General features: G+C 38.5%; 1 protein-coding gene across 1 annotated transcript; it reads right to left on the bottom strand.

The window, feature by feature from the left end:
- Window positions 1–12300: 12300 nt before the first annotated feature.
- LOC107484752 (uncharacterized) lies at window positions 12301–13134 on the bottom strand. Its single transcript, XM_016105295.1, has one exon. It carries the CDS (start codon window positions 13132–13134, stop codon window positions 12301–12303), a length of 834 nt encoding a protein of 277 aa, XP_015960781.1.
- Between the last annotated feature and the right edge of the window lie 550 nt (window positions 13135–13684).

The raw sequence follows: 13684 nt of genomic DNA on the forward strand, positions 1-13684 counted from the left end.
CGAGAATCTGAAAAATCATCAAATTGATTCTTGAAGCAAGAAAAAGCAGTGAAAAGCTTGCAGAAAAAAAAGAGAGTATATGCGAAAAAAAAAGAGCAAGCAGAAAAAGCCAATAGCCCTTTAAACCAAAAGGCAAGGGTAATAAAAAGGATCCAAGGCTTTGAGCATCAGTGGATAGGAGGGCCTACAGGAATAACATCCTGGCCTAGGCGGCTAAACCAAGCTGTCCCTAACCATGTGCTTGTGGCGTGAAGGTGTCAAGTGAAAACTTGAGACTGAGCAGTTAAAGTCGTGATCCAAAGCAAAAAGAGTGTGCTTAAGAACCCTGGACACCTTTAATTGGGGACTCTAGCAAAGCTGAGTCACAATCTGAAAAGGTTCACCCAGTTATGTGTCTGTGGCATGTATGTATCCGGTGGTAATACAGGAAAACAGAGTGCTTTGGGCCATGACCAAGACTCATAAAGTAGCTGTGTTCAAGAATCATCATACTTAACTAGGAGAATCAATAACACTATCCGGATTCTGAGTTCCTATAGAAGCCAGTCATTCTGAACTTCAAAGGATAAAGTGAGATGCCAAAATTGTTCAGAGGCAAAAAGCTACTAGTCCCGCTCATCTAATTGGAGCTAAGTTTCATTGATAATTTGGAGTCTATAGTATATTCTCTTCTTTTTATTCTATTTTGATTTTCAGTTGCTTGGGGACAAGCAACAATTTAAGTTTGGTGTTGTGATGAGCGGATAATTTATACGCTTTTTGGCATTGTTTTTAGTATGTTTTTAGTATGTTTTAGTTAATTTTTATTATATTTTTATTAGTTTTTATTTAAAATTCACTTTTCTGGACTTTACTATGAGTTTGTGTGTTTTTCTGTGATTTCAGGTATTTTATGGCTGAAATTGAGGGACCTGAGCAAAAATCTGATTCAGAGGCTGAAAAAGGACTGCAGATGCTATTGGATTCTGACCTCCCTGCACTCGAAGTAGCTTTTGGAAGCTACAGAAGCCCAATTGGTGCGCTCTCAATTGCATTGGAAAGTAGACATCCTGGGCTTTCCAGCAATATATAATAGTCCATATTTTGCCCGAGATTTGATGGCCCAAACCAGCGTTCCAAATCAGCTCAAGAATTCTGGTGTTAAACGCCGGAACTGGCACAAGAATGGGAGTTAAACGCCCAAACTGGCACAAAAGCTGACGTTTAACTCCAAGAAAAGTATCTACACATGAAAGCTTCAATGCTCAGCCCAAGTACACACCAAGTGGGCCCGGAAGTGGATTTTTATGTCATTTACTCATCTTTGTAAACCCTAAGCTACTAGTTCTCTACAAATAGGACCTTTTGCTATTGTATTAGACATCTTTTGATCACTTTAGATCTTAGGATCATCTTTGGATGCCTAGTTCTTAGATTATGGGAGGCTGGCCATTCGGCCATGCCTAGACCTTGTTCTTATGTATTTTCAACGGTGGAGTTTCTACACACCATAGATTATGGTGTGGAGCTCTGCTGTACCTCGAGTATTACTGCAATTACTATTGTTCTTCTATTCAATTCAGCTTATTCTTATTCTAAGATATCACTTGTTCCTCAACTTGATGAATGTGATGATCCGTGACACTCATCATCATTCTCACCTATGAATGTGTGGCTGGCAACCACCTCCGCTCTACCTTAGATTGAGTAGATATCTCTTAGATTCCTTAATCAGAATCTTCGTGGTATAAGCTAGAATTGATGGCGGCATTCTTGAGAATCCGGAAGGTCTAAACCTTGTCTGTGGTATTCTGAGTAGGATTCAAGGATTGAATGACTGTGATGAGCTTCAAACTCGCGATTGTGGGGCGTTAGTGACAGACGCAAAAGAATCACTAGATTCTATTCCGACATGATTGAGAACCGACAGATGAATAGCCGTGCTGTGACATAGCGCGTTGAACATTTTCACTGAGAGGACGGGACTGTAGCCATTGACAACGGTGATGCCCAACATATAGCTTGCCATGGAAAGGAGTAAGAAGGATTGGATGAAGACAATAGGAAAGCAGAGAGACAGAAGGGACAAAGCATCTCCATACGCTTATCTGAAATTCTCACCAATGAATTACATAAGTATCTCTATCTTTATTTTATGTTTTATTCATCTTTTAATCATTAATCCTCCATAACCATTTGAATCCGCCTAACTGAGATTTACAAGATGACCATAGCTTGCTTCATACCAACAATCTCCGTGGGATCGACCCTTACCCGCGTAAGGTTTATTACTTGGACGACCCAGTGCACTTGCTGGTTAGTTGTGCGAAGTTGTGATAAAGAGTTGAGATTGCAATTGAGCGTACCATGTTGATGGCGCCATTGATGATCACAATTTTGTGCCCCAGTGGGCCTGGACTCGTGCTAGAAGCACAAGCCCTACCACACAAACGCGTGCCCCACGCGTCCGCGCCGTTTTTCAGAAAAAGGCCAATCACGCGATCGCGTCCCCCACGCGACCGCGTCACCCTAAAATTTGGCAACACGAGTTTCAAACAGAGAGTTACGCGACCGTGAGGCTACCCTCAGGTTAATGGCACGAAACACTCCACGCGAACACGTGACCCACGCGTTTGCGTCGCCTGCGCTGCACAGCTTATCCAGATTGGCCAAGATATCTTATCTTTTCTTCCCCGAATTTAAATCTTTTCTTTCCCTTCTTATTTCTTTCTTCCTCTTTTCTTTCTTTCTTTTTATTTTTCCATTGGTGTTAAAATTTTCTTCTTCAACTATTGCATCTTTTCTTGAATTATTTTGGTGCTTCATGACTTGTTTTATTCTGATTGGGTATTATTATTCATAAATCAATGCTAATTTTTATAATACTGTTATTCCTTTTGCATTGATATGCACTGACACTATTTTGCATTACCCATACCCTCTTCCCCATTATTGCAATTCTTGCACTATTGATATGTCGTATGCTTCTACTGTTTTCTCACTGCATGTTATAGCTACCATGTAATTGAGACCTTTATTATTTGGCATTAACCAACCCATATTTTATTTATTTTCTTATCTTTATTGCTGGGTTACATTTTTTCCTTTTTCTCTTCTTTCAGGATGGCCACCAGGGAAGGAAAAAGGAAGAACTTCTATATGGGAGACAAGCAAGTCAATCTGCATAATCTATAGAGAAAGGCATCAGTTGGAGCAGCCCGTCCACTTGTACATCTTAGCATGCACCGAGGACGGTGCAACCTTTAAGTGTGGGGAGGTCGATACCGATCTCCATGGGTTAGTTATTCTCTTCTCAACACCAATGTCTTATTTTCTTTAATAGTTCATTGTTGCATTGCATAATAGATTGCATGTGTATTTGATTGTTTGCATTTAATACTAATTGGTTGAAAAATAATAAGTTTCTTTCTAGGACCCTATTTTTGAAAAAATTTCACTAATTTAAATTAAAAAATTAAAATTTTCTATGTGTTAAATTTGTTTGAAGTTGTATTTGGAACATGGTTTTTGAGCCAAAGAACACACAACCTGTGAGATTTTGAACTTATTACATGGTTACATTATTTAACCATAAATTTTTAGTTCTTGTGTGTTTTCTTCTCTATAATTGCAATCTTTGCTTTGTTCCATTCTATATGTCTATTATTTAGTGTATTACATGCTTGCATATGATTGAGGCCATTATTTGATTATTAGCTCACTTATCCCAAATAGCCTACCCTTTCAATCACCTTTGTTAGCCCCCTTGAGCCTTTTTGACCCCCTCTTCTATTTTATAACCACATTACTAGCCTTAAGCAGAAAAACAAATTAAAAATCCCAATTTGAATCCTTGGTAAGCTTAAGATAGATATTATGTATAATTTAAGTATGGGAAATTTTATGGGAATATGGAATGATAGGAAAAAAGGGAATTAAATTGAATAAGTTATTTCAAAATTTGAGAAGCATGCTCATGTGAAATCAAAATAATTAAATTACCATGTGCATTGAAAAAAAATAAGTAATTAAATAACGGGATACAAAAATTACCCCAATGCAAAATAAAAATAACCAATGCATATGGGACAAAATTCAAAAATAAATTTGGTGCATGAGCATGTAATACAAAAGTGGGAAAATTTGGGTAGCTAGGTAAAGAACTTTGAAATTATATAAAGTGTGTATGTTAGGTGAGATCTTAGACTAAACAAGGATTCACTTTGTTAGCTCACTTAGCCTTATATATACATCCTTACCTTTACCTCAGCCCCATTACAACCTTGAAAAGACCTCATGATGTTTGCATTGGTATGCTAAATATTTGTTGATTGGTTAGATGAAGAACAAAGTTTAGAAAGCATGATTAGAGAAGAGTAAAGTGAATTACCCTATACACTTGAGAGACTAGAGTGATATACACTACCAGTAAGGGTTCAATGCTTGATTCTATGTTCCCTGCTTCCATGAGCTATCTTCTTACAAGTTTACTTGTCTTTTATTGTGTAATTTGAATTAGTGGAATTTGATTCATATTTGTCTTGGAGAACTTATTTATTTTTAACAAAGTAGGTAGAAACATTTTGCATGTAGTTGCATTCACATAAATAGGTTGCATTGCATACTCTCTATCATTCCTCTTCACTCCTTTATAGTTTCTCTTAAGTTTAGCATGAGGACATGCTAATGTTTAAGTGTGGGGAGGTTGATAAACCACTATTTTATGATTTATCTTGTGCTCAATTGAATGATTTTATCAAATTTTCACCCACTTATTCATATGAATTTTCATGGTTTTACAATTCCTTCCTTGTGATATGACATATGAGAAAACATGTTTCCTATGCTTTAAAAATATTAAATTTAATTATCCTTTATTACCATTCGATGCCGTGATTTGTGTGCTGAGTACTCTTAGGTTTTATAGGGCAGGAATAACTTAAAGGATGGAAAGGAAACATACAAAAATGGAAGGAAAGCACAAAATAGAGTCCTTAAAGAAACTCGCAGCGATGCGAACGCGTGGACGACGCGAACGCGTGCTTTGTGAAAAGTGGCATCTGCGCGAACGGGTGCATGAGGCGAATGCGTGGCCCATGCAAAACACAGATGACGCGAATGCATGACTGACGCAACTGCGTGGAAAAGAAAAACTCCAGATAACGCGCCCGCGTGACCCACGCGGACGCATGACTTGCGCGATCTGCAAAAATTATAGAACACAGATTAAAGGCTATAAATTGAGGAATCCATCCATTCATAGCATACTTCATACAACATTAATTCATACATAAATTTAGGACTAGATGTAGTTTTCAGAGAGAGGTTCTCTCCTCTCTCTTAGGATTAGGATTAGGATTAGGATTTCATCTTCTTCAATCACAGGTTCAATGTTCCTTTTATTTATTTTCTCAATTTAGTTTATGGACTCTTTATTTTTATATTGATTTTCTATTTAAATACAATTTGAGGTATTTCAGACTTATGATTTCTTTCTTTAATTTATGTTATTGATGCTTTCGCTTTATCCAAATTATTTTCATTCGAGTAGATTTTCTTCCCTTTTGGCTTTGGTTAATTAATTGGTAACACCTGAGTTATCAAACTCAGTAGTGGTTGAAATTGGCAATTTCTAATTGATTTGGATTGCTCTAAAAGTTGACTAGGACTTGAGGATCAATTTAATTAGTCTACTTGACTTTCCTTTATTTAATAAGGGATAACTAAGTGGGATTAAAACCCAATTCTCATCACACCTAATAAGGATAACTAGGATAGGAATTCCAGTTCTCGTACCTTGCCAAGAGTTTTCTTAATTATTAATTTATTAATTCTTGTTATTTAAATCACTTGTTCCTTATTTCAAAAAAAAAACCCAAAACTATATCTTTTTCCTTAACCAATAATAACTCATACTTCTCTGCAATTCCTTGAGAAGACGACCCAAGGTTTGAATACTTCAGTTTATAAATTTTATTGGGTTTGTTACTTGTGACAACCAAACGTTTGTACGAAAGGATTTTCTATTGGTTTAGAAACTGTACTTACAACGCGATTATATTTGTGAATTTCTTTACCGGCAGGAAATCCGATCGTCACGTATGGAGATGCGTTATTCCTTCTGAATCTCTGCTTTCCTACTGCCTTCATTCAATCATTCATACTCCTTTCCTTGGCAATCTGTATGTCAGGGATCACCCTTGTCAATGGCTACCTCCCGTCCTCTCAGTGAAAATGGTCCTCTACGGTTTCTGTACGGCTAATCAACTATCAGATTTCTCGTCACGGATGAAAAATACCAGGCACAGCTACCGCATGGCTAATCAGCTGTCGGTTCTCGATCGTGTCGGAATAAGATCTAATAATCCTTTTGTGCACTGTCACTGCGCCCCACAGTTGCGAATTTGAAGGTCGTCACAGTTATCCCTTCCCAGATCCTACTCGGAATACCACAGACAAGGTTTAGACTTTCCAGATCTCAGGAATGCTGCCAATTGTTTCTAGCCTATACCACGAAGGTTCTAATCTCAGATTCAGATGCCCCATTGTCAGAGGGAAAACGATGTGAATCGTTGATTAGAGTCCCAAGAGATATGAATTCAAGCTTGTTTTCATATAGAAAGGAAGTGTTTGTCAGGCACGCGTTCATAAGTGAGAATGGTGATTAGTGTCACTTGATCATCACATTCATCATGTTCTTGTGTGCGAATGAATATCTTGGAATAAGAATAAGCTTGAATTGAATAGAAGACTAATAGTACTTTGCATTAATACTCGAGGAACAGCAGAGCTCCACACCTTAATCTATGAGGTGTAGAAACTCCACCGTTGAAAATACATAAGTGATGAAGGTCCAGGCATGGCCAAATGGCCATCCCCCATAAGAGTCTAAGATAGCATAAAACTGATCAAAGATGATCTAAGAATAATCTGAAAATGAAAATACAATAGTAAAATGTCCTATTTATACTAGACTAGTTACTAGGGTTTACATAAATAAGTAAATGATGCAGAAATCCACTTCCGGGCCCACTTGGTGTGTGCTTGGGCTGAGCATCGAAGCTTTCATGTGTAGAGACATTTCTTGGAGTTAAACGCCAGATTTTATGCCAGTTTGGGCCTTTATCCCCAGCTTTTATCCTATTTCTGGCGTTTAACGCCAGAATAGGGCAGGAAGTTGGCGTTTGAACGCCAGTTTGCGTCGTCAAAACTCGGACAAAGTATGGACTATTATATATTACTGGAAAGCCCAGGATGTCTACTTTCCAACAGCATCTGCAGTCCTTTTTCAGCCTCTAAATCATATTTTTGCTCAGGTCCCTCAATTTCAGCCAGAAAAAACCTGGAATCACAGAAAAACACACAAACTCATAGTAAAGTCCAGAAATCTAGATTTTTCTTAAAAACTAATAAAAATATACTAAAAAGTAGCTAGATCCTATTAAAAACTACTTAAAAAAAATGCCAAAAAGCGTATAAATTATCCGCTCATCACAACACCAAACTTAAATTGTTGCTTGTCCCCAAGCAACTAAAAACAAAATAGGATAAAAAGAAGAGAATATACAATGAATCTCACAATATCAATGAAACTTAGTCCTAATTAGATGAGCGGGGCTAGTAGCTTTTTGCTTCTGAACAGTTTTGGCATCACTATGGGCTGGTAGTTGTGGGAATGGTGCTTGGACATAAGCTTCTTCTTATTGTGGTGGCCTTTGTGCCCTAGGCACATAAGCCCTATGCTTCTTTGCTCTTTGCAGTGGGTTGATGGCCACCACATTTTCTATCGTTTTGGCTGTAATTGGTTTGTCCTGCTCTACTAAGATCTCATCAATTACCTTCTCCACTCCAGCCTCATCACAAAGCCTCTGGATGATGCTTGGGAATACAAGTCTTGTGCTATCCTTGGTGCTCTTCAGCACCCTATGAATATTGTTTGCAATCATCTCCCCCACATTGATGTTTTCTCCTTTCATGATACTATAGATTAACCCGGCCCTTTTCAATGTTACCTCCGAAATGTTGGAGGTGGGGTTGAGGGATCTTCTCACAAAGTCTAGCCACCCTCTAGCTAGGGGGCTCAAGTCTCTCCTTCTCAGCTGGTTTGGCCTTCCATCTTTGTCATTGATCCAGTGGACATTGATGACATAAATCTCATTTGAATTTCTTCAAACCCAGGGTCAAGTTGTGCGCTTCACCATCAGCATCTTGTTTATGTTGGCAGGGCTATAATCAATACTCTTCTCCCTCACATAGCATTGATAGTCATATGGTTGCCCAAGTTGAGGAATAGCATTGGCATAAAACTCCCTTACCAAGCTTTCCACCACCTTCTTTGGTGGGTTGCACAAGAGCGCCCAGCCTCTATTGTTAATCTCAATGTTGATTTCCCTATACTCATGTCTCCCAAGTTGGAAGCCCACCTCAGGGATTATCTGCCTCTCACTCACCCACCGATAAATTAGTTTTTGTGGAAGAATGAGAGAAACTTGAACTCATTGTAGCTTGATAAGCCAGAGCCAGCTTCCTTAGTCTTTCTTTTCTTTGAAGTGGTGGCTTTTGGTGGTGCCATTTGGTTGTGGTAAAAGGGTTTGAAAGAGTGATGAAGGGATAAAGAAAGAAGCAAAGAAAGAAAGAAAATCAAAGGTTTAATCCAACACTAAATTTAGGACTTGATTGTCCCAATCAAGAGAACAAAAATAAGGAAAGAAAGAAAGAAAGAAAGCAAGAAGTGCAGAACGGGTGTTTCAGTTGTGAGGAATGAAGTTTGTAGTGTAGGAAAGAGGGAAGGGAGAGTACAATATATAGGGGTGAGAAGAGGGATCTGGAAGGTGGGAGTTGAAGATAAAAATTGAATGTTTTCCTACTTGGGAGTGGCGCCCAGCGTGGGTAAATGCGCCAACCCTTATCTCTTCAGCTTTCTTCTAATTTTTGAGTTCCAAAGTCTGAAGTACACTTTGACTCCCTGACTTAATGAGTTATCAATGTCATGTGGGCCCTACCTCCTTCCTGAAAATTTAGTTCGAAACCCCCATCAATAATCACAAAAGAATTACCTCATATTCTTCTAGTTAATGGCATTTAATGGGTGTCTTTTGGACACCAAACTTGGATTCATTGCATATAGTAATTGGTCTCATGATTGGATTTTATTGTGTACATTATGAGTGGAATAAATTTAATTCTTTCACATTCTTCCACTTCTATTTCATATGTACACAATAAATTGGCCGTTTTATGCACACACCAATTTACTAATTGCCTTTAAACATGAATTCATTGGGCTGTACGTATGAATCTCTTATGAGGGTGGCCCCACCAAACTTAATTTTGTGCTTACTTTTAAGATTAATTCAATTGTTTTGATGTAAGCTCAAATTAAGTGGGTTTGTGGCCACACCAAACTTAGCTCCTTAGCTAGTTCCCCAGCCCAATTAATCAACCTCATCTAGTATAGCAAGCAAGATTGCACTTCCAGCAAACTAGAAAACTTTTGAAACTTAAATCAAGAAAATTATTCAACTAATTAACTACAAATAAAACTGAAAATCAAACAACCTAGGTGAACAAACATAAGCTACTCTAGCAAGCATGAAATTGAAAGGATATGAATGTTGGGGTACCTCCCAACTAGTACTTCTTTAATGTCACTAGCTTGACGATTCTTCTTCTTCAATTGAGGGTATAGTTCATTCTTTGCTCATCCAATGAGTCCCCCAAGTAGTGCTTAAGCCTGTGGCCGTTGACAATGAAAGTCTTCCGTGTTTTGTCCTCTATAAGCTCCACATGACCATAAGGGGAAGCCTTGATGATTGTGAAGGGTCTAGACCATCTTGACTTTAGCTTCCCTAGGAAAAACTTGAGCCTTGAGTTGTACAATAGCACTTTTTGACCTTCTACAAACTCTCTTCTTGCTAGCTTTTGATCATGCCATTTCTTTGTTTTCTCCTTGTAAATCTTGGCATTTTCATAGGCTTGAATTCTGAATTCTTCTAACTCATTGAGTTGCAGTAATCTTCTTTCCTCAGCAACTTGATTATCAAAGTTCAACATCTTTATAGCCCAAAATGCTCTATGTTCAAGCTCCACTGGTAGATGACAAGCCTTTCCAAACACTAATTGGTATGGAAACATACCAATGGGTGTCTTAAAAGCTATTCTATAGGCCCATAGTGCATCATCTAGCTTGTTGGACCAATCTTTTCTTAAGTTTTCAACAGTCTTTTCAAGGATTATCTTCAGCTCTCTATTTGAAATTTCAGCTTGACCATTGGTTTGTGTATAGTATGGGGTTGCTATCTTGTGCTTGACACTATATTGGAGGAGTTTCTCAAGTTGCTTGTTGTAAAAGTGAGTTCCCCTGCACTTATAAGAGCTCTTAGAACCCTAAACCAACTGAATATACTCTTCTTCAAGAAATTAATCACCACTTTGTTATCATTTGTTGATGTAGCTATGGCCTCTACCCATTTTGACACATAATTCACAGTCACCAATATGTAGTTATTTGAGTATGAGGGTACGAATGGTCCCATGAAATCAATCCCTCAAACATCAAACAACTCCAACTCCATGATGAATCTCTATGGCATTTCATTCTTCTTGGGTAGGTTGCCAGCTCTTTGACATTCATTGCACCTTGTCACAAACTCCTTTGCATCTTTGAATATTGTAGGCCAAAAGAATCCACATTGTAACACCTTGGCTGCGGTCCTTTTTCCACTAAAGTGTCCTCCATATGTAGATCCATGGCAATGCCAAAGGACCTCTTGTCCTTCCTCATGAGAAATGCATCTTCTTAGAATCCCATCAACATACTTCTTGAAGAGATAGAGCTCATCCCAGATATAGTGTTTGGCATCATTGATGAGCTTTCTTCTCATATGCTTGCTGATGTTGGAAGGTAGCTCTCTAATAGCCTTGAAATTGGCTACATCTGCAAACTAGGGAGCTTCTTAGATCATCATCAACTGTTCATCTAGAAAGCTCTCATTCACTGCAGGGCTATGTGCTTCATCTTACTTATTTAGGATTCTTGATAAGTGGTCAGCCACTTTGTTCTCTACTTCACTTCTATCCTTAATCTCAATATTAAACTATTGAAGTAGCAAGATCCATCTTATCAGTCTAGGCTTAGATTCTTGCTTGGTTAACAACTACTTAAGAGCTGCATGGTCAGTGAAAATAATGACTTTATACCCAATAAGATAAGATCTAAATTTATCAAATGCAAAAACTATAGCAAGAAGTTCTTTTTCTGTGGTGGTGTAGTTCCCTTGGGTTTCATTAAGAACCTTGCTAGCATAATAGATGACATGTACTAGCTTGTCTCTCATATGTTCTAGAACAGCACTAATAGCAAAATCTGATGTATCACACATCAGTTCAAAAGGTGAATCCCAACTAGGTGGTGCTATAATAGGTACAGAGGAGAGCCTACTTTTTAACTCATCAAAGGCTTGCATACATTCTCTATCAAAGATAAAAGACAAATTAGAGACAAGAAAGTTACTTAAAGGTTTGGCAATCTTTGAAAAATCTCTAATGAACCTTCTATAAAATCTAGCATGCCCTAAGAAACTTCTAATTGCTTTGACATTGCAAGGTGGGGGTAGTTTTTCAATCACTTCCACCTTGGCCCTGTCCACCTCTATGCCTTTCTTAGAGATTTTGTGGCCAAGGACCACCCCTTCGGTAACCATAAAATTACACTTTTCCCAGTTCAAAACTAGGTTAGTTTCTTCGCATCTCTTTAGCACCAAGGTAAGATAGTGTAAGCACTTAGAAAATGAATCACCAAACACAGAAAAATCATCCATGAAAACCTCAATAAACCTTTCAATCATATGAAAAAAAAATGGATAGCATGCACCTTTGGAATGTGGTAGGTACATTGCACAATCCAAAGGGCATTTGTCTATATGCAAAAACACCATAAGGACAAGTAAAGGAAGTTTTCTCTTGGTCTTTAGGGTCTACTACAATATGATTGTAGCTTGGGTATCTATCCAAGAAACAGTAGTATTCATGTCCAGCCAGCCTTTCCAACATTTGATCCATGAAGGGTAGAGGTAAATGGTCCTTCCTTGTAGCTTCATTGAGCTTTCTATAATCTATGCTCATGTGCCATCCAGTCACTGTTCTTGTTGGTATCAACTCATTTCTTTCATTTGGCACAACTATAATTCTTCCCTTCTTGGGGACTACTTGCACTGGGCTCACCCAATGGCTGTCTGAGATTAGGTAGATCACCCCTGCTTGCCATAACTTTAGCACTTTTTTTAACCACTTCATCATTGTTGGATTTAATCTTCTTTGTGGCTATCTTGAGGGCTTGGCACCCTCCTCAAGAAGGATTTTATGCATGCACATTGAAGGGCTGATCCCCTTTAAATCTGAAAGTGTCCATCCTATGGCATCCTTGTGTTGTCTCAACACATTGATAAGCTCCTCTTTTTGCTCCTCACTCAAGCTTGAATCAATGATTACTGGATATGTGTCATTGTCTTCCAAGTAGGCATACTTTAAGCTTGGAGGCAGGGTTTTCAACTCCAAATTGGGTGCTTCCACTTCCTTCTTGCTTGCCTTGTCCAGCATGATTGAGCCTTTTATAATTTCTTGTGGTAGTTCACCACATGCTGTTTGTTGGTCTTGCTCCAAAACTTCCTCACATTGATCTTCTTCTAGGACTCTTTGAACTATCTTCTCCATTGTGTCCACCATCATGCATTCACCAATGGATTCCTTTGGGTAGCTCATTGCTTTGAAGACATTGAACACCATCTTTTCTTCATGTAATCTTAAGACTAACTCTCCCTTTTGTACATCAATTATAGCTCCATCTATAGCTAGGGATGGTCTTCCTAGTATGAGTGATGTGTTAGCCTCTTCTTCCATATCAAGTACAACAAAATTAGCTGGAAAGATGAACTCTCCCACCTTGACCAACAAGTCCTCCACCATTCCATAAGGAAACTTAAATGTTCTATCAACTAATTGAAGTGTCATTCTTGTTAGTTTGGCTTCTTCAATTCTCATTATTTTCATCATGGCTAAGGACATAAGGTTGATGCTAGCTCCCAGATCACACAATACTTTCTCAATGTCGATATCCCCTATGATGCAGGGGATTTGGAAGCTCCCAGGATCTTTCATCTTTTGGGGAAACTTCTTTTGTATAATGGCACTACATTCCTCTGTGAGTACCACAGTTTCCTTTTCTCCCCAATTTTTTTCCTTGTCATCAGCTCCTTTAGAAACTTGGCATAGAGTGGCATTTTCTCTAATGCCTCAGTAAAAGGTATGTTAATTTGAAGCTTCTTAAAGATCTCCAAGAACCTAGAAAACTGGCTGTCCTTCCCATCTTTTCTCAGCCTTTGTGGGTACGGTGCTTTTAGTACATAGGGCTTCAAAGCTTTCTTTGGTAGAGCTGGATCAGGTGTTGCTTCTTCCTTCTTGGTCTCTGAGTCATTTACAGCTTCTTTTCCTTGCAAGTTGTGGTCTGAGGAAGCCTCCTCCACTACCTTCCCACTTCTAAGTGTGATGGCCTTGCATTCCCCTCTTGGGTTAGCCATGGTATCACTTGAAAATGTATATGTATGCATTGGTATCTGTTTGGACAAGCTCCCTAGTTGTGATTCCAGTTTTGAAATTGCTACCCGTTGGTTCCTTATATTGGATCTGGCCTCCTCTTGGATTGTATCTA

Source organism: Arachis duranensis, chromosome 4 (genome assembly GCF_000817695.3).
Source record: "Arachis duranensis cultivar V14167 chromosome 4, aradu.V14167.gnm2.J7QH, whole genome shotgun sequence".
Taxonomy (NCBI): domain Eukaryota; kingdom Viridiplantae; phylum Streptophyta; class Magnoliopsida; order Fabales; family Fabaceae; genus Arachis; species Arachis duranensis.